Raw genomic sequence first — 20,622 nt, 5'->3', positions numbered from 1 at the left:
CAAGTCTACAATTTTAGAATTAAGTCTATTATTAGAGCCGTACTAACGTCATAGTAGACCACAATTCTATAGGATTCTCAATCTTTATGTTCTATTGTGTCCTCTACTTAGTTTTATCATTAGTCTGTCTCGATGTGCATTGGATATAGACTCCTTACGATTCAGAATGTACTTATTAGTATCCTAAATAACAGTAGAATGTATGGTGAACTCACCCAGGTTCTCGTAATGCATTCATGCTGTGACTGGCTTGCATATGAACCACAGATTTATTATGAAGTTTAAGCAGATTGTGGATATTCAATTCATCAGTAGCATAAAACATCAGCAGACTGCGAACATTTCATATACAGATGGAGATTCTCTGTTTGAGCAATTTCATCATTTATATTTTTATGAGTAATGTCTGGCAATCCTGCACTCTCCTTCCTAGATCTTTAAATTTTGCGGCAGCGACAGAATTGAATACGGTTTCCAAGTTCCTGACATTTCTCGCCTGAGCATCACAATAAGAGAGTGTCGCGCTTCAATTATGTTGTTGACAAGTGACCAAACACTTCATTAGAACAGTCTTTAGTGGTCAAGGAGGAAAGCTGTTATTGAAGTGCTGTTAAATTTTCAAGACCCAGTAACGATAGTACACGGTAAGTGATGAGGAACTCACAAGTTATGATAGAGTGTTCATCATCCTTTATCAGTAAATTATAATATTTAATAACCGTAAGTTTATGACCGAAAATACCCGACAGTTTCAATTATGGCATGAGGGTTCAATGACCTCAACCTTCCGACAAAAATGATGGATTTTATGCAACTAGCCTCCACAACAAAATCATGAAAGCATCATCAAACTAGAGTTCGTAAATAAGGACAGTGTATTGTTATTAGAATCACCCAAATTGTAGAATCCGAGCTAAAAATTTTGGTATTACTAGTGGCAAAATGAACGGTTGCTCTATACACCGACGTGATGCATCCCATTTTATCACACTTGAAGCATACAGCATGATGGAACTCGCATAATTTACGTGGATAAATTTTGTCGCACGGCAGACACTAACTAAACCTGTGCTCATCTGTGTAACTTGCTGTGCAAATCTTCAGTGGGTTGTTATCCATGTTTCCGTGGGAACGAGTATTATCATCAATTGATTGCCTATTAACGTGACTTGGAGTACACATCATATTAGGATAACTAAGAAATTTAGTATAGATCCGGATGTCCTAGAAGTCAATCACATGCATTCCACCGCAATTTACACACTCAGTTCCAGCATCTTGGAACACTTCGAAATTTGCATAAGCTCTCTTTTCAGATTTGGTATGCTAGTTCCTGTAATCAATCGATCGCGCATCTGCACGCCATGTTTCTGCGATTTGAGGATAAATTCTCTAACCTTCTGGTTGACCTGACGAATAATTTTGTGAAATTTCGCTCTTTCAAGGCATTCGAAACTAGTACACTACATGATTTGGTGATAGTTCTTTTCGAGTTGCATAGGGAAGTCAAATATACTTATCTGGAAATGCCGAGATTTTTAATGAGCATTAAGCATCATTTCTGATGAATGTAAGAAAATAGGCCACAATTTTGTCATATTTAAACCCTTTCCTGATCTTGATTTCGACTTTTTCCATGTAATCCTCGAAAACTTTAGAATTGGAATGTATGTCCAACCACTCAGTCACGGGTTCCATTGTGTCGCTAATATAATAAGTAGAAGTATTCAAATCCATGTGTCAAGTAAGAATTCGCGAAATAGTGCAATTCAAGACAGGTAGAACTAGATGAACATAAATGAACGCATTTCGTAGCAAACGCGCAATTAAGTACAAGGAAGTCATAAGTCAGTACAAATACCAAAACATATCACAACTTGTCATCTAAACAAAGTGTGTTATCAAACATTCACTTGTCTGTTCAGTGATCAAACAAGTCATTAAAATTTTTTAAATGTGGTTCAAATTTTGGCCTTCAGAGTTGCATTATGTGGATGTTTTTAAAGTTCACATGACATGTTAGACGCTAGATTGCGCTATGCTGGATTAATGGCGTGCCTAGGCGTATCCTGTTGTGGTAACCCCATTGGGTTTTAGTCAGTAAATGATATCGTCTAAAATGCAAAAAGAGTAGGGCTATAAATTAGGAGTTAAATAACAATTATAATTTTGTTTCATCAGTTAACGTTAGGGTTTCCGTCACGAGATTAGCTGTGATATAATTGTACTTTAATTATCAACCTTTTGTTTAAAAAAACAAGAAACTTATTTTCGGACTAGGCGTAAAGAATAAGAGTACAAGAGTACTGTCCAGCTACACTAAACTTTCTTGAAAACCCACTGAATCACAATAATAACTCAAACACATAACGGGAATCAGGAGTACATATTTCTTATGATTGAAAGTAATTATCAGTTTATATTCAATTGCTAGTTGTACAAAGTCACTTTTATCAATTTCAAACATCGCTAGTGTCGACTTGGTTCACGATCACATTATAGATATGGCGAGACTATAAGTTATGGACAAATCAATCATATACAAGATAACACTGGTTTGCTAACTAAGGATTCCAAGAATAGTCCAATTCAATACAGATAGGACTAAACGACTACTAATAGACGTATTCCATTTGAACTTCGAATCAGCCGCCGAGAAAATACAAGGGAACCTTCAATGAGTACAAGCACCGCAAATACATGGTTTACCTTAAAACTCCAACCTGCGTGATACGACATAGTCGATACCCCAAACTATCGTTTCAGATTTCGACTGTGATAAAGACTGATAGAAATCTATCAGGCTCCAAAATCGACAAAAAGACGTAGGTAAAACCCAAAACGTTCAAATAATTGTGGGAGGAACATAAGATTTTCTTAGTGTTGAATACCTCTGACTTCAGGTTAGAAACGAAAATAAAATTTAATCAAACTGGTCCAAAGGGTAGTTGGCCGAAGTGGTTCTTTGTTGGTATACAAACAGAAAAATGAAGTTACTTCACACCAATATTACAGTTACCCACTTTTCAAAAGTGTGTGGCAATTTGACTTCTAGGTCAAACCGGTCAATTTACAGTCAGTGTTGCAAGTCTTTTGTCATATCCTACCAGTTCTCAGTTTTCATTCTATTAACATGTATTCTGATCGTCGTGTATCCCTAGATATAGCACCGCTTGCTAGCTGGGGTAAGTCTAAGCTTCGATATTATTGATTTTTGTAGATTCTTGTTCCGACGATGAGAAAACGGTTGTTGTGTTAGTCGGTCTTCCTGCTCGTGGGAAGTCATATATATCTACCAAGCTTTCAAGGTACCTAAATTGGGTTGGAATTAATACACGAGGTATGATGGGTCATCGTTGTTATGTGTTTTTTTCTAGTTTTCAATGTTGGAGCTTATCGTCGACTTCAAATGAAAGATTACAATGACCATAGTTACTTTTCCGACGAAAATAATGAAGGCGTAGCACTCAGACAGTATGGTTTATCGTTTTCGAACCTTATTTTTTCCAATAATTACTTGTTCTTATTTTATAAACGGGGAACGAAAATTTAATATTTTGTTTTCGTATAACGTTTAGTCTTTGGTAGGTTCACATTTCGCTCAAAGGTGATTTGTGTACTGGAAGAGTTCAAGGGGCAGTGTTTCAGGGTATCCGAAAGGAAAAAAAGACTAAAGAAGTGAGCCGGCAACTTTGAGCACATATAATCTACTTACATTTAGTGATAAAAGCAGTCGATAACAATAAAAAATAGCATAAGTGTGGAGCAAGGACGGTTTAATAATCGACTCTAGAAGTCGATAACTTAAGTTGTTGAGTGTTTTGCTGTCAATCAATCTGAGATTGACAAACCATCCTTGATAAACCAGCTGGTAGCTATATCACGTATTTCCTGGATGTTTAGTTCAGATCTTTGTTTCAAGCCTAAAATATACAGGGTTTTTGGGTTATCGTTTTACTAAGTTAACTTACTTATTTGTTTTTCCCCGTGAAATTTTATGGGAACTGACAATAAACATTCTGAAGTGTTGTTTTTGTTGTGCTTTGCTCATCACGATGCATAGCTAATAGAACTTCACATGGTGGAGTTAATTCCAGTGCCAAGTTTAGCTGTCTCATTTCACTCTTAGCCTCAGTTTCTCGTAGTAGAACCTCGGAAGTTTCAAGTCACATCACCCAAAAATGTAGTCAAAATGAACATACGTTTTTTGAATAATGCTTCTTACAAAAGGAACAATTTATTCCTGCTAATTATCTGACGGCCTGTCGTTTGTTGGAATTCATAATACACTTTGTATAAGGAAACTTCATAGTATAATTTGTTAAACAATCACCTTAAATTAGTAACAAACAATATTATTACCTTTCCAATCGTTCGAACTGTGATAGAGTTCTTCGAATGTATTCTTAATTCCATTCTGTGCGATTCTGTTTATACTAATCACCTTGTATATTATTTCACGAATATAGTGTCATGTTCTTATTCAAGAACTGATAACTTTGAAAGTAAAATATTAGACTAATAAGTTCGGATTAATTGAAGTAGGATTCAGACCTTTGAGTATGACTATTTTGACATTCGATTTTTAAATAATCAGTTCAGTCAACAATCCTGAGGTACCCCCAACTGATATTTAGGTTGGTATATGGCATCGTTGAGCTTCAATTGATTGATTAATGTATAAACATATTTAATGGACAAATTTTGTTATGTTGACACCATATAACTTGTAGTTTTCAGTTGCCCGACTTTTAATTGTTTGTCTTCTTCCCTTTATTGAAGATTTTCAGTTTAAACCATATTAAATGTAATGGTTTCTAATATCTGATTTACGCTATAACATATATCACATTAAAAGATGAGTGATTTGTAAATATACACTCATTTTCTATGAGTGGTGCAAGGACTATGTCAGTTGTCAGATACTGTTGAATAAGGCAAACGTCTGCAGCGTTGGAAATTTTTAAAAACTGTATATAGTGGAAATCTTTGAATACCTCAGTTTAGCCATCAGTAAACCTGTTATTGTTGTTTTTCTCTTAATCTCATAGAAAAATTGCATCGGAAGCATTGGATGACTTAATCTCCTGGTTAACATCAGATGTTGGCAGGATTGCCGTCTTTGATGCGACAAATACAACACGAGAGCGTCGGTTATGGATAATGGAACGGTGTAAAACGCATAATTTTCAAGTTATATTTGTCGAGTCGATTTGTAAAGATAAAAATTTAATTCAGGAGAATGTTTTGGTACGATCATGTTTTTTTAAATTATGTTTTTTTTATCTTGTCAGATTACTAATTATTATTTCAACAAATAAATATCGGTACAAGAGGGCACCAAATATATATGCGCCACACCATATTCGTGTGTGTGGGCTGTGATACTCTCTGGGTGCCCAGACCGAAGCAGGTGGTTTTCTTGGGGGGCCACTCCCCGAGCCTTTGGCCTAAAGGTCTGATCCACAAGGCAGTGGAACATCGTGAGGAGATGCAATCCCATGGTAGCCGGTGACCAGCGATTGGTTCGTACGCCATTTGTTCCCGCAGGATACTGGAGCCCATGTGCACCATTGGTTTGGAATCCGGTTAAAGCGCCGGACATTCGCTTTTCGTCCTCTCATTTTCGTAAACAACACCGCCGGTGTGAGAAGGCAATGAGTAGGACTTCCCTGGCAGAGGCTGTATACGCGTGGCCGTGTGAGAGCATTTCGAGAGGGAGGGCGAACCAACCCTACTCTCGGCCATACCAGGGCATTTGGGGGTCAGATTTCTAAGGGAAGACTTTGTAATTTATTAACATTACTGTCCCACTTATCACCATCAGGATGGCAAAATCAAATAGATAGAGTTGTGTTCAAACCTGTAATCTATTGGTTGACAGCCAACTGTTATGAACACTGAGATTCTATTTCTGTTGTTAGTTGTTTTCACTTAGATTGCTAGATTTTATTCTGATTGTTTTGTAATCCTCATCTTAACATGGACAAAGAAATATATACTTGACCTTAAATCACAGATTTGTATGACGAAGGTTTACGATACTTCTTAGTTTGCCAAATTGAAATTAGTTGACAGAGATTTAAATCTATGACATAGTAGTTGAGATTTGACTGAAAGTTTTCATTGCTTTTATTGGTTTAAATATCAGTTTGTCTTTATTGAATCGCTTTTTTGTGCAGATACAAACTGTGACAACTTGAAGTAATACATTTCTGTACAAGGTTCTACATTAAAGTTCGTGTATGATTGATTGAATGATAGATTTTAGTTGCGTGTAAAAGAATTTTGTCGGCATGTATTTTCCTCACTCATTATGACGACTTATTTATACAGCCAAACAGGCACAAATAGATCGGTAGGTAGTCTCGAGACCAAGACATGTTGCAAAGTTTATTTCTAGTTAGCACATTTCTATTTAATACAAAAGGATAAAATCAACAACACTAAAAGGATATAATGATTGCAAAGAAACGTGACCAAATAAACGAAGAGAATATTTTAAAGATAATCCGCAACCGCATTATTCATTGTAACTTGGAGTCTGAAATCATTTATTTCTGCCTTCCGTAGTAGTCATCAGATACAATATTGAAATTTATATTCTTTTGAAATCATTAAACACTCTGTTAACGCCGCTTTAAAACGTTGGTATAACCTTATTAGTGTAAAATGTTACTTCAGGGCTGATCTGCATCGGCACCTGAACTAATAATGGGGAGTGTAGTGTGTGAAACACTTTGCTCACCTTTGGACTCTCACCAGCACCAGTTGGTCGTTGTTTGATAAAATGTCAGTGCGGATTTAGAAAGCTCAATTGGCTTTTTCCCAATTCGGTCGCTTGTGGCGTAGGCAAGATATTCGTGTACCAACTCTAAAGGACAAGTATGCTGTCCAGAAGCTCGCTCCACTCTACTCTATGACTGTGAAACGTGGCCTTCAAAAATAGTACATGTTATTGGGTTATCATTGTTCGGTCATAAGTGTCTTTAAACCATTACTATTGCATTTTGGGACCGCCGACTTAACAGTTTTGAGGTTAAACATACAATATTAAGTAAAACAGTAGGTCGGTTGACGAGGTTACAAATCTTCATCGACTGAGATCACTCGGCCACTGTTATGGAGTGCGATTTTCTGTGACTTAATTTGACATTTAGAAATAACAAGCGTGAGATTAAGACAATCTGATAATGAAAACTAGAAGTCCATAGTGTAACGTTTCAGCTGCGTTACAGGCATATATTACGTGTATAAATCCACTGACCACCTCAACGAGCGATGATGGCTAATGTAGTAGTAATTTGGAAGAAAGCTAGGGGCTGCCGAACGTATTTACAGCATCAGTCTGTGAAGACACTGACTATTGGACTGAGCTATGTAGGTAACAGGAGACTATATATTTGAGGTCCATATGATTATCGTAACAAATGGTTAGGAACTTTGGATAACAGCTTAACGACGCAGGTGCCTTCACTCTTTTTCTTACTGTTATAACTTGTGACCGCCGATTAGGGAGCAGTGAGGTATCGCTTGGACCAAGGGCGCGTAAAACACTCACAGAAGCATGCTAGAAAAGGAATAACATATGCCGTAGGTCTTTTGTCATTACTACACAAATCTGAATCTTTACTGATATCAAAGTACAGCATGATTGCCGGTCGCTTCTAAACACGGATGTGGAAAACCTTAGAAAATTTTACAAATATTAAGTTTACAGCCTTTTTCTTCTGAAGCCATGTTGCAAGACGTCAACTAGACCTTCTCTTAGTATATGTCCGGATAACAACCCTTTTTCAATTTCTTCAATATCTGTAAGACGACTGTGGTGACATTAGTCTGCCTGTAGTTCAGGACTAAGTTCTTGGCCCTGAATTTTGTTGAGGGTTGACACATTTTACCTTTCAGGCTTGAATGTATGTGTCAGCTACTAAATATATTGTACACATTTCGAGAAAATAGCATCTGTAAATCTGGTCCTGCCATTCCGTAGAAATTCGGTCAGATTTCATCTGCTCCCCTGTTATAGCCCAAAGCCGCCAATCAGAGGCAGCGGATTATCGATCGGACCAAGGACGCGTAAAACACGTGCGAGCAGCCTAGAGTCCTGATTAATCCTGCTTTCCGCCTAACCCAGCCAGTTAAGTCCTCAATACCAGTCTCAGCCTCTGCGATATGAATCATTATATTTCAAACATACTGAGTTCATATACCAATCAAACAGACCGCAATGTAGCATAAAATATGGACCAACCTTTGTACGTGAATTAGCCAGATGTGGCTGTGAATGAGGGAGGTAGTAATTAATATATTGGGTATAACTCAAGAATTTAAAAATGTTTAATAATAGTTTATGGGTCAAAATAAAGCTTATAATAAGAGGAGTATGAATATGCATAGTTTAGTTACTTAATAATTATACAATAGAAATATACGTTTAGTATTGATCCATAAATGGATCCCAAGAGTTACCATTCATTATTCTTGTTGGGACATAACACATACCTTAAATCATAAGTTCTTAAATTCCTTATAATTCTTTAAGATTCATTAATTTATATTTTCCCGAGTCGTTTAACCGATTTCTAATCTTTTCTATAAGCACTAATACTGTTGCTACTTGAAGTAGTTTGCAATTTACCGTGACAATTTCATCTCACTGTGCTAATGAGGTATGGTAACTTGGAGCGATGTACATATATATCAGGTTCTACGTTGTTTATAGCTGACTGACTGACATTTACTCTTCAGTATGCACTAATATTGTTAATGTTTCAGGGGAATATTAAAAACTAGTTAGAGCTGTTCAGCTCAATGAAAATAATGTCAGGTGAGTCGCACTCCGTAAGCTGAGCTAGAGGATACTTCCTTCCTTAATACCATCACATCGAACTTCTCATTTTTTCGTTTATACCAGTTGTATGGTTTCCCATTATACTTTTCTTCATTTGTTTTCAAGGAAGTAAAAGTCAACAGTCCTGATTACAAAAGTATCGATAAAGAAGAAGCGTTAAAAGATTTTCTTAAACGTATTGAACATTATGAGAAGCGGTACGAATCAATTGATGATGATTTGGATAAGGATTGGTCGTATATTAAAATATTTGATCAAGGCAAACGATATCTAGCCAATCGTATTGAAGGTAAGTTCATTCTATTTTGTTTTGCTGAATAAATTATCGAGCTCTTTAGTTAGCTAGTTGGTTGGTGAACATTTCTTCTTAAACTGTCGTACAGTAGGTTGGTCACAGCCTAAATAGTTTAATTGCAGTTTCTAATAGTTAAAAAATTGGCCCGAATATTATGGGGGAGCGTTAGTTCCTTCAAGAATGCAGACTGACTAGTTGATATATATATATAATCATCATATTACTACTACAACTAATTACTCCTGTTATTTCTTTTGGAGCATGGGCCGTCCACCAGGGTTCTCCAACCAACTCTGTCTTGGGTTCTGCTTTTCAGTTGTTTCCAAGTGCTGTTCATTCTTTTGATGTTTACCTCCAAGTCCCGTCGCTATGTGTTCTTTGGTCTTCCTCTTTCCCCTTCGCCTTCAGCATCCCAATTTAGGGTTTGCCTTTTGATGCAATTTGATGATTTCCGCAATATTTGAACTACCGCCTCCAGCGTCTTCTGCTAACTTCTTATTCATCTGGAAGTTGGTTTGTTCTCTGCCACAGTAGGGTTGCTGCCGATGGTATCCGACCAATAGACATTGAGTTTCATGAGTAGACAATTGTTTATGAATACTTGTACATTTTTGATGATGTAGTTATTCTCCACGTTTCAGCTCCGTACAATAGAACTGTCTTGACTATGATGTCCGACAGTTGTTTAGATTTGCAGACGTTCCTCAATTGTTGTAATACTGCCCTTGCTTTCCCTCAGAAATGAAGTTTGCTAGAAAAGCGCCACCCAGAAAAACTTTTCATGTAACATAATTAAGTCCTAAAAAGTCTAGAAAGAAAAGATGTGTAGGCTGAACTCATCAGATTGTCATTATAATTAAGTGAATCACAAATTTGAGAGATCGAATTTCTTCGGTTATCAAGGCAGATGTAAGCTAACAAATGCCCTGGCACGTTCGAGGGTAGGGAGAGTTAGCTCTCCCTTTCGAAATGCTCTCCCATGGCCAAGCGTATACAGCTACTACCAGGGGATTCCTATTCATTGCCTTCTCGTGGTGTTGTTTACGAAATCGAGAGGATGAAAAGCGAATGTCCGGTTTGTTAACCAGGTTGTTGGATACGGAGGGTTGACCTAGGGGAGTCGGAAAACCCTAATTCTAAACCACTGATGCACATGGTTTCTAGGATCCTAATGAAACAAATGGCGTGTGAATCTATCGTTGGTCACCGGCTGCCATGCGACTGCATCTCCTTACGTTGCTCCACTGTGTTATGGCTTAGACCCCTAGACAAAAGGCTCGAGGAGTGGCCCTCCGAGAAAATCTGCTTCGGTTTGAGCACCCAGGCAGTATCACAGCCCACACACAAATCAAGTGATTTGTGTGGCGCATATGTATTCGGTGCCCCTTTTTACCAATTTTTATGTGTTCAAATAAATAAATAACCACTGACTCTTTTAATGCAAAGATTATATTTAATCCATCTGTCTTTTAAGGCTTATTAACATGTATTTTTTTCGACCAATAAAATGTAATTAATTCATCGTACTTTGCAATTAATGTTGTTGGTTTAGTTAGAAAAAGGACATCTCAGAGTTGAATTTACAAAAGTGTACTCACTGTGTGTTCTGTATATATGCATGCAGAAAAAAAGATTTCATTATCTCCCATTCAAAGAGCTTAATAATGATTATGTGTGTCGGTCTGCAAGTATGTCTATGTTTGTTCTTGTAAACTTATGGTCATTCCTAGAACTATGTCTAACCTAGTTTAGTTACATTTGGTTAAAACAAATCAAAACTGATAAAGATGGAATACTTACTTGGTAATAATAACAATGATAGTAATAGTAATGGTATAGGTGACATGGCTAAGAATGAATAGCAGGAACTTAAGTGGATTCACTCTTTACCTCTTCATAGACTTTAATTTTTAGTTACCTTTTTCACTTTCTTTCCATTTCTTCTCGAGTTATATTCTCATTATTATCTTTCCTTAATATGGTTGATAATAGTTATCATTTGTTTGTTGTTCGTCTTACTGATTTTATCTTACTATTTCGGTCCAGTATGGTAGCTTGAACTTTAAACTACAACTGTATCAGCTTCTATGCTAGTCATAACTGATTTACTGACTAATACAATCTTTATAAGGCATTTCCAAACCCTAATCTTTCCGATTATTGTTTATATTCTTACTACCTCTACCACTACGGGATTTGAATCGACAACTGCATCTCTGTGCTAATGTGGTGTGGCAACTCGAACTGATGTTTTTTTCTTGATATAGCTTGATGTTTAAACACAATAAAAAGGAATATAGACATCTTGAATATTAAAGCTCTTCGCTTTTTTTTGTTGTTGGTGATTTTCATTATTCTTTATTTATCTCCTCATTTTGTTTGTTACTTCCAGTATGTTGTTTATACATTAATCAGTTTGTGTGAATCATTTCAGTTTTGTTTTTCTTTACTAGTAACCATTTTTATTTTGAATTCATAATGGATTTTCCTGTATGCATTTAGACTTTCTGCAGCTGTACGCTCCTTATTTAATGTATCATCTAAATGCCCTGGTACGGCTGAGAGTGGTGAGAGTCAACTCTTCCTCTCGAAATGCTCTCATATGGCCACATGTCTACAACCACTGATAGGGAAGTCCTAATCACTGTCTTTTCGCGGCGGGGTTGTTGTTTACCCAATTGAGAGGACGAAAAGCAAATGTTCGGTGCTTTAATCGGGTTGGTGGATATGAAGGGTCTACTTAGAGGAGTTGAAAAACCCTGATTCCACACCGATGGTGCTCATGGTCTCCAGGATCCTGATGGAACAAATGGTGTATGAACCTATTGTTGGTCACTAGCAACCATGGAACTGCATCTCCTTACGTTGCTTCACTGCCTTGTGGATCAGACGTTTGGATCGAAGGCTCCAGGCTCAATGATAGAACCTAAAAAAGATAGCAGTGCAGAAAATAAGCATGGTATTTAATAATGAGAACGACAAAATCCAAGTGAAACATATCCCTTTGTATATATAATATCTCAGCTTGATTTTGAGATAGAATTAACAAATTGGATGTGATCACAAACAATCAATATTCATGCGAAAATGCCAATTAGAAAGACTGCACGAATTAACTAAATAGTTTCAATCTTCATAGGAATTTTTGAGAAATAGATAGATGTAACTCATTTATTAAGTACAGATTCGCATGCTTTGCTTTCCACTATTCTTTAAGTATTTGTGTGTTAGGAGTACTGTTCGACTCTCCAAACTCAATTAGGTCGAATACGACTCAAAACTACAACCTAGTAGTTGAAAGTAGATTGGCTTGACCACTTAGTCACCGCTCCAAAACTGCTAAAAAACGTTATTCACGTATGTTATCAAAAAAAATTAGTTGTGGGGATAGTTTGTATACCCTAACCAATTGTTAAGTTCTAGCTATCATCATTCGTCATTGCTCATTGATTGGTAACTATAGATCAATATTTATGTGATGAACGGTTTCATAATATCTTGATTAATTAATTTTATCAGTAGTCGATAAAATATTTATAAGTTTATACTTTTATCAATAAAATCAATGAATAAACCTTTTTTTTTCCTGATCATCTTTCATATCTATTAACCCATTCAATCTTCTTTCACATTAAATGACATAAAACAAACGAAACTTCTTAGTTTTAATTAACATTAGCTAGCAATATCGAATTAGCTTTTTCGTTTAAAAAGTTAGTAGTTAGTATAGGGTTGTGGAGTTGATTGAGTTTGAGATTGAAATCATGAACTGATCAGTGTTAGGCTATTACTAAAACTCTTTAAACATTGGTCGGCCGTTTTGTTCTAGTATGGGACTCCTTATCTGTGCACGGAGTTCTAATGAGAAGCTGTCACCAGTGGAATTCATTCGTGTTCGGTATGAGGCAATTACCCACCAAACACAATGAAGTATGGTCGCGTAATATTGTGGATTGATTGAAGATAGACATTAACACCGTTGAATGCCGGATCAGTGGTCTACAGGTCTAACGTTTGCTCACAAGACCAATGGTGTTGGGTTCTCTCACTGTGTTTGGGGTTGTGGATATGCACTGCTAAATAGTCTCGTACTAAGAGAAAACAGCTGTTCAGTACTTCCAGATTTTCAGTAGTGATCTAACATTGATCATTTAACGATTTCAACGAAAACGTTATTAATTATCTGAGATGAAAAGTCTTTAAATAAATATACTGAATATCGTAAATCTGTTTTGTTTAGAATTCGATTTTTTATTGGCCTAAATAGAATTTCTACTTGCACTAATTTCAATTAATAACTGTCTTATAGCTATTTGTAATTGTTATAAAAATCAATGCTGGAACTCTCAGTCACTGGTTCACTTCAACACTATTTCAATGATTTTCGCCAACCGAATAGTGTTATTAGCCTTCATATGTATATCAGTCAGTCAGCTATAACGTAGGGACAGGCATATATACGCATCGGTCCAAGTTGCCACACCGCATTAACACAGCAAGCTGAACACCGGATTCCTAGGAGTAGTTAAGTCAATGGTGGTAATATATAATAGAAAGATTGCATATCAGGATACAGTACAAGAAGAAAGATATGAAACTATTTTAACCACATAGTTTAAGGGAAGACAGAGAGTGTATAAACCTACGCCGTTGTGATCGATTCAGAGCCATGTCACCCAGAGTCTCCAACCATTGGGTACGAGAGTTACGCGGACCCCAACCAATTAGTCTGGATCTACCGACATGGCTCAGACTACAAGTTAAGGATTTCGTGAACTGATGCCACATTTTGTTTTGACCACCCCTAACTTTCTTCCAACCATCCCCAACACTAGTCACCATTGCGCGTCGTGGTAATCGGTGTTCAGGTCTACGCAACAAGTGACCCAACCATTTTAGTCGATGAAGATTCACAACCTCATCAACTGATTTACCATCATTCCCCAATACCCTGTTGTCTAATCTCACTATTACTTACCCAGTGATCCCAGCAGATGCCAGCAATATTTCTAAGGCATCTGTGGTCAGATACTCGCAGCTTTCGAGTATCTCCTACCGTTAATGGCTACGCTTTGCAGCCGTAAATTAGAACAGAACGAACTGCTGCTCAGTATACTCGTTCTTTTATTGATAGATGGGTATCTCGCCTTTGCTATAGGTGGCGTAAGTTGGCAAAAGCCAAACGAGCTTTTCGAATCCGTGTTGAGATTCCGTCAGACACCAACCCATTAGGGCTGATCAGACTTCCAAGATAAGTGAAGTTGTCAACGAGATCGACTACTTCACTCCCTATCCGTAGTTCAGGTGTTGATGCAGGCCAGTTCGGGAGCAACAACTTGCATTTAGAGGGAGAGAAGCGCATTTCAAACATTCTGGCATTGTTACTCAGTGCTATCAAAACACTCTCCATTTTATCAGCGTCTTCACCAAATAGGACATATATTGTTTAGTTATCTATTTATCAACTATGAACCTCACTAATACATATATATCATTGTACTTACTCATATGCAATGTCATTAATACTTTGTACATTAAGTGAAACTATCTAAATAGTTCACAAATAATTAATTACTCTTCGATTTTTTTCATTCAACTTCCATTGTTCCAAATGTCTTCTTATAATCTCTCAGGTAATATCAACAGTCGAATTGTCTATTATTTAATGAATATTCGTGTAAACAAACGTACCATTTATCTGACACGAGTAAGTTTTTTTTCTCTTGTGAATGAATGATCTACCATCTTATATGATTTCTGATTTACTCATTCGTTTTACTTTTGAGTAAATCTGTAAAGAATAATTTATGTTCAATAGTAAATAAGTGTATAGATGCTAGGAACATTTATTAGTTGTTTCATGAAACACCCTGGCTTATAATAGTGGTGAAAGGTTTCATCTCTTAACCACTAGATTACATGTCGTAATCGCAACGATCTGTTTTTGTTTAAGGTGGTAACTTAGTAAAATTACTAGATCGTGTATGTAAAATTTGGACAACACTATGGAGGTTTTTTCGACACTACGGCGTGCCTGAGAAGATAGTCAATATTTTACGGAATTTCTATGATGGATGCAAAATCATGCATGGAGGACAGCTCCTAAACTCGTTCGAAGTAAAGACCGATGTCAGGCAAGATTGCTTACTATCACCCTTTCTCTTTCTCTTGGTGATCGGCTAGATCATGAAGACGTCAATATCTGTAGGGAAGCATGGAATACAGTGGACAGTTAGAATGCAGCTGGACGATTTAGACTTCACAGATGATTTGACTCTTCTATCGCACACGCAACAACAAATTCAGGAGAAGACGACCAGTATAGCAGTAGCCTCAGCAACAGTAGGTCTCAACATACACAAAGGGAAAAACAAGATTCTCCTACACAACACAACATGCATCAATCCAATCACACTTGACGGAGGAAATTTGGAGGATGTAAAATCCTTTATATATTTGGGCAGCATCATTGATGAACACGGTGGATCTGATGCAGATGTGAAGGCGCGGATCAGCAAAGCAAGAACAGCATATTCACAATTGAATAACATCTGAAACTTAAAACAACTGTCAACCAACATCAAGGTCAGAATTTTCAATACAGATGTCAAGAGAGTTCTACTGTATGGGGTTGAAACTTGGAGAATTACAAAAGCCCCCAAATGCCCTGGTATGGCCGAGAGCGGGGTGGGTTTGCCTTCCCTCTCGGAATACTCTCACACGGTCACGCGTATACAGCCTCTGCCAGGGAAGTCCTACTCACTGCCTTCTCGTGGCGGGGGTGTTGTTTACGAAAATGAGAGGACGAAAAACGAATGTCCGGCGCTTTAACCGGATTCCAAACCAAACCAATAGTGCACATGGGCTCCAGTATCCTGCGGGAACAAATGGCGTATGACCCAATCGTTGGTCACCGGCTACCATGGAGCTGCATCTCCTCACGATGCTCCATTGCCTTGTGAGTTAGACCTTTAGGTCAAAGGCTCCGGGTGTGGCTCCCTAAGATAACCACCTGTTTCGGTCTGGTCACCCGGGTAGTATCACAACCCACACACAAATGATGAACTGTCTATACTTATGGAAACTACTTTTCTTGCCTCGACTAACAATAAAATTATTTAAATTATTATTATGATTATTAATATTATTGTTATTATTATTATTTACTACGTCATTATTCACCCTCTTTTATTCCTACTCTGTCTATACTTATTTTTTCGACTTATACAGCAGCTCGTCTATGGTGGAAATTCGACTGTATCTAAACGTTTTCGAGTCACTGTCCGGTTGAAAATTGTATGTTACCACCGAATATGAGTACTGAAGCAGTTTTTCTGAAACCACGTGCACCGTTCAAACTGGCTGCCTTCAACGTTCGCACATTTATGCAGGTCGGACAACAGATAGGGCTGGCTATGTCTTTAGAAAGTCTTAATATTGATGTTTGTTGTCTATCCGAGACCCGTATTCAAGACCGGTGAAGTACTACAAATTCGCTCTCCATCTGTCGCTTCGAAAACCTTGTTTCACGTGCGCTTATCCGGGGACCCTGTGGCATCTTCGTCTGGTGTTGCTGGCGTTGGTGTCGCACTGAGCGCTAGAGCTGAGGCAGCACTAATCGACTGGGTCCCGATTAACAGTTGGTTATGTGCTGTTAGACTAGAGAGTTCCATCGAAGTGAGAAGAAATCGGCGTGAGAAACGATGTCTTTTCGTCATCCCCACCTATGCCCCTACAGATTGCAGCCCGGATGCAATCAAGGATGTTTCACCACCAGTTATCTGTTCTCCAGAAAGTGCGTTCGACAGATATTGTAGTACTAGCCGGAGATTTGAATGCTCAGGTCGGGCGTCTAGGCACAGAAGAGAGTCGTTTAAGTGGCCAATGGGGACTTTTTGGTCGCAGGACAGATAACGGGGACCGTCTACTGCAACTGTGCACAGACCACGACCTGTTTCTGGCTAGCACTAACTTCCGGCACAGTCATCGCCGATGTGCCACCTGGCGTCCTCCCTCTGCATCTCAAGCCTGGACTCAGATTGATCACATCGCGATCAGCTACCACTAGCGTGGTTGTGTACAAGATTGCCGCTCCTTTTGGAGTACCTATCTGGATTCTGATCATGCCCTTGTCTGCGCCAATCTTACATTTCTTTTCAGTGGCCAACGAAGTGACCGCCATCAAAGGATTGATGTCAGCAAGTTGGTTGCTACTTCTGTTGCTAGTAAGTATCGAACCGAGCTAGCTTCTAGGCTAGCTACCATTCCATCAAAAAGTATAGATGGGCATTGGTCGCAATTGCATGACGCCATCAAAATGGCGAGTAAAGTCAGTTGTGGGTTTGCGAAACGTCCCACTTATAAGCACTGGGTTTCTGCAGGATCCTTACAACTCATTGAAGCCCGTTGGTCTACTCCGGCTGACCGTGAGTTTGACCACAAACGAAGGTTGTTACGTAGTGGAATTGGGCAAAGCTTGCGTAAGGACCGAGAAGCCTGGTGGTCGGAGCGTGCTAATGAGCTGGGAGCAGCAGCTGCATCTGGTAACTGCCGGGAGCTCTTCCAACTCATTCGAGCCACTGGCAGCAAGAATTCTGGTGTGAGTGAAACAATCTGTGAGGATGACGGGATGCCAATCACTAACATCCATCGACGTCTTGGACGATGGGCAGAGTTCTTCGAAGGGCATTTCAACTGGCCTGCTGCTCCGGCAACATCGGCCAGATTGTCCTGCCCTCCATAGCCGGTGACGACTGATCCACCGAATGAGGCCGAAGTCCGCAAGGAACTCCAACTCTTGAAGCGTTACAAATCACCTAGCCCAGATGACTTACCTCCGGCTCTTTTTAAAGACGGTGGTGACTCTGGCTAAAGAACTGACGACCTTGTTCACAAAGGTCTGGGAGCTAGAGAGTGTACCAACGTCATGGAATGAGTCGATAGTTGTCCCTATCTTTAAAAAGGGTTCATGTCGTTCCTGTAACAACTATCGGGGGATAAGTCTACTTCCGATTGCGTCCAAGCTATTGGCTTCCGTCATACTTCGTAGGTTGTTCAAAACTCGAGAAAGATTGACTCGCGAGGAGCAGGCTGGATTTCTGTTAGGTTTAAAGCTTCACGAGTTCACTTAGTCTGCGAACGAGAACGAGCCTCGGTGACCAAAGACCAATAATCTAGCTATCGATGCGTTCCAGCCCCGCTATCTAGAAGGAGAAGTCCAAGCTTGGTATGGAAAATAAATTCTTCAGACAGCCAGAAAACGAGCGAGCCCACAAACACAATTTAAAACGTATATATGCAAATGTATATAATCGAAATTGTCATGGGAAACTTTTAAACATTAATCAATGAGTTCATCAATTGACTGCTATTTAATCATTTAATCGATAAGTTAATCGATATGATAAAATTACAAATATGAGTTTTGGGGATATATCGTCCCCAACAGTTTCGTTCTGGTCAAGGATGTATTGATCATATCTTCACCCTCCGCCAAATGTTAGAACACCGCCACACTTATCAAAGGCCAACAATCGTAGTGTTTCTCGACATCAGGACTGCCTTCGATTCGTCGGACAAGACTGTTCTCTGGGATTGTCTATTGAAGAAGGGTGTGCCTGAGAAGTTTATTAACATCTTAAAAGCCCTATATACAAACACCTCAGGTAGAGTGAGGGCATACAACCACCCTTCTCCATTGTTCCATTCGAGCAGTGGTGTTAGACAGGGTTGCCCAATCTCACCATTCCTCTTCAACTTTGCCATCGATGACATTCTAGAAACAGCTCTGATGGATGTAAGTAATGGTGGTGTGGATCTGTTACCTGGAGAAAGACTTCTCGACCTTGAGTATGCGGACGATATTGTCTTACTGTGCGATAATGCCCAAGCCATGCAATCCGCACTTAATCAGTTGGCAATCAATGTCCGTAAGTATGGTATGTGCTTTGAACCTCCGAAGTGCAAAGTACTTCTACAAGACTGGCAGGATCCTAATCCTGTACTCACCCTGGATGGTGAGCAGATAGAAGTAGTCGAGAAGTTCGTGTATCTGGGTAGCTGCATAAGTGCTGGTGGTGGCGTGAGTGATGAGATCAATTCAGGTATAGTGAAAGCCAGAGCGGCTTATGCCAATCTGGGCCACCTTTGGCGCCTTCGTGATGTTAGTCTGGCTGCAAAAGGTCGGATTTACAACGTGTCGGTGAGAGCAGTCTTGCTCTATGTTTGTGAAACTTGGACTCTGCGAGTTGAGGACGTTAGAAGACTCTGTGTTCGATCATCGCTGTCTCCGAAGGATTGCTGACATTCAGTGGCAACACCATGTCAGTAATGCAGAGGTTCGGGCACAGAGATGATAATGCAATTGTTGTCACCATCTTGAAACACCGACTTCGGTGACTTGGTCATGTTCTACGAATGTCGTCCCAGAGAATTCCACGTCATGCATTTTTTGCCGACTCTGGGACTGGTTGGAAAAAGCGAAGAGGTGGTCAGTATATGACATGGTGTCGTGGTATGAAAGAAAGCTGCAAAGGACTGGCTTCTGTTGGTGCTTCACGACTCCCTGGTTGGGGTCTGAGAGATGGTGCTACACAGTGGCTAGAGACGTTATCAGATATGGCTCAGAATAGAAGCCAGTGTCGATCCTGCTGTAACCTTCCTTTACTTTCTTCATAAAACGTGGTTGCTTCTTCCTTAACTGAGAGATTTCTTCTGATTGTACGCTTCCGTTCCCCCATTGTTATTAATATTATTATTATTATTATTATTACTATTACTATTATTATTACACTACCTTACACCAATCTCTTCGTTATTGTTCTCTTTTTTTACACTCCTTACCTTTTTTTCCTTCTCTTTAAATTCTCATTGTTTTGTGTGGCGCATATATATTTGGCGCACTCTTGTACCAATATTTATGTGTCCAAATAAATAAATAAATAATAAGGTCAGGATTTTCAATACAAATGTCAAGACAGTTCTACTGTATGGGGTTGAAACTTGGAGAATTACAAAACCCTTCATCCAGAAGATACAAGTGTTTATTAACAGTTGTCTACGCAAAATACTTTTGATCCGTTGGCCAGACACGATCAGTAGCAACCTACTGTGGGAGAGAACAAACCAGATCCCAGCGGAGGAAGAATCGCCGGAAGTGGATAGGACACGCATTGAGGAAAGCACTCAACCGCATCACAAGGCAAGACCTCACATGGAATCCTCAAGGCTAAAGGAAAAGAGGAAGATCAAAGAAATGGAGACAGACATGAGAAGAATGAACAAAAATTGGAAAGGAAGGTCCAGAACAGAGTGGGTTGTAGAATGCTGGTCGGCGGTCTATGCTCCATTGGGAGTAACAGGCGTACGTAAGTATGTAAAAAGTGTAGTTTACAGCTGAGTTTATGAGTCTGGACATTGTTGGCATGCCAGCCAGTCTGCCACAGTCGATGCATGACATATTAGAAAAGTTAAT

The 20,622-nt window shown here is 38.9% G+C and overlaps 1 protein-coding gene across 2 annotated transcripts in view; it reads left to right on the top strand.

The window, feature by feature from the left end:
* The first annotated feature begins 3,029 nt into the window (after positions 1-3,029).
* Positions 3,030-20,622, top strand: part of PFKFB3_1 (6-phosphofructo-2-kinase/fructose-2,6-bisphosphatase 3) — a 55,237-nt gene continuing 37,644 nt past the window's right edge. The window contains exons 1-6 of one of the 2 annotated variants that reach the window (XM_051210189.1): positions 3,030-3,185; positions 3,221-3,340; positions 3,378-3,474; positions 5,052-5,250; positions 8,960-9,143; positions 14,783-14,856. In XM_051210189.1, the coding sequence (XP_051070157.1) occupies positions 3,134-3,185; positions 3,221-3,340; positions 3,378-3,474; positions 5,052-5,250; positions 8,960-9,143; positions 14,783-14,856 (726 nt within the window). In that variant the 5' untranslated portion in view covers positions 3,030-3,133. Of the gene's footprint in view, positions 3,341-3,377; positions 3,475-5,051; positions 5,251-8,959; positions 9,144-14,782; positions 14,857-20,622 lie in introns of both variants that reach the window. The other variant, XM_051210190.1, reaches the window with a different exon arrangement.

The sequence above is a fragment of the Schistosoma haematobium genome, chromosome ZW (assembly GCF_000699445.3).
Source record: "Schistosoma haematobium chromosome ZW, whole genome shotgun sequence".
Lineage (NCBI taxonomy): Eukaryota > Metazoa > Platyhelminthes > Trematoda > Strigeidida > Schistosomatidae > Schistosoma > Schistosoma haematobium.
The sequence above is the reverse complement of the archived record's forward strand: the minus strand, read 5'-3'. Positions and strand labels throughout refer to the sequence as shown.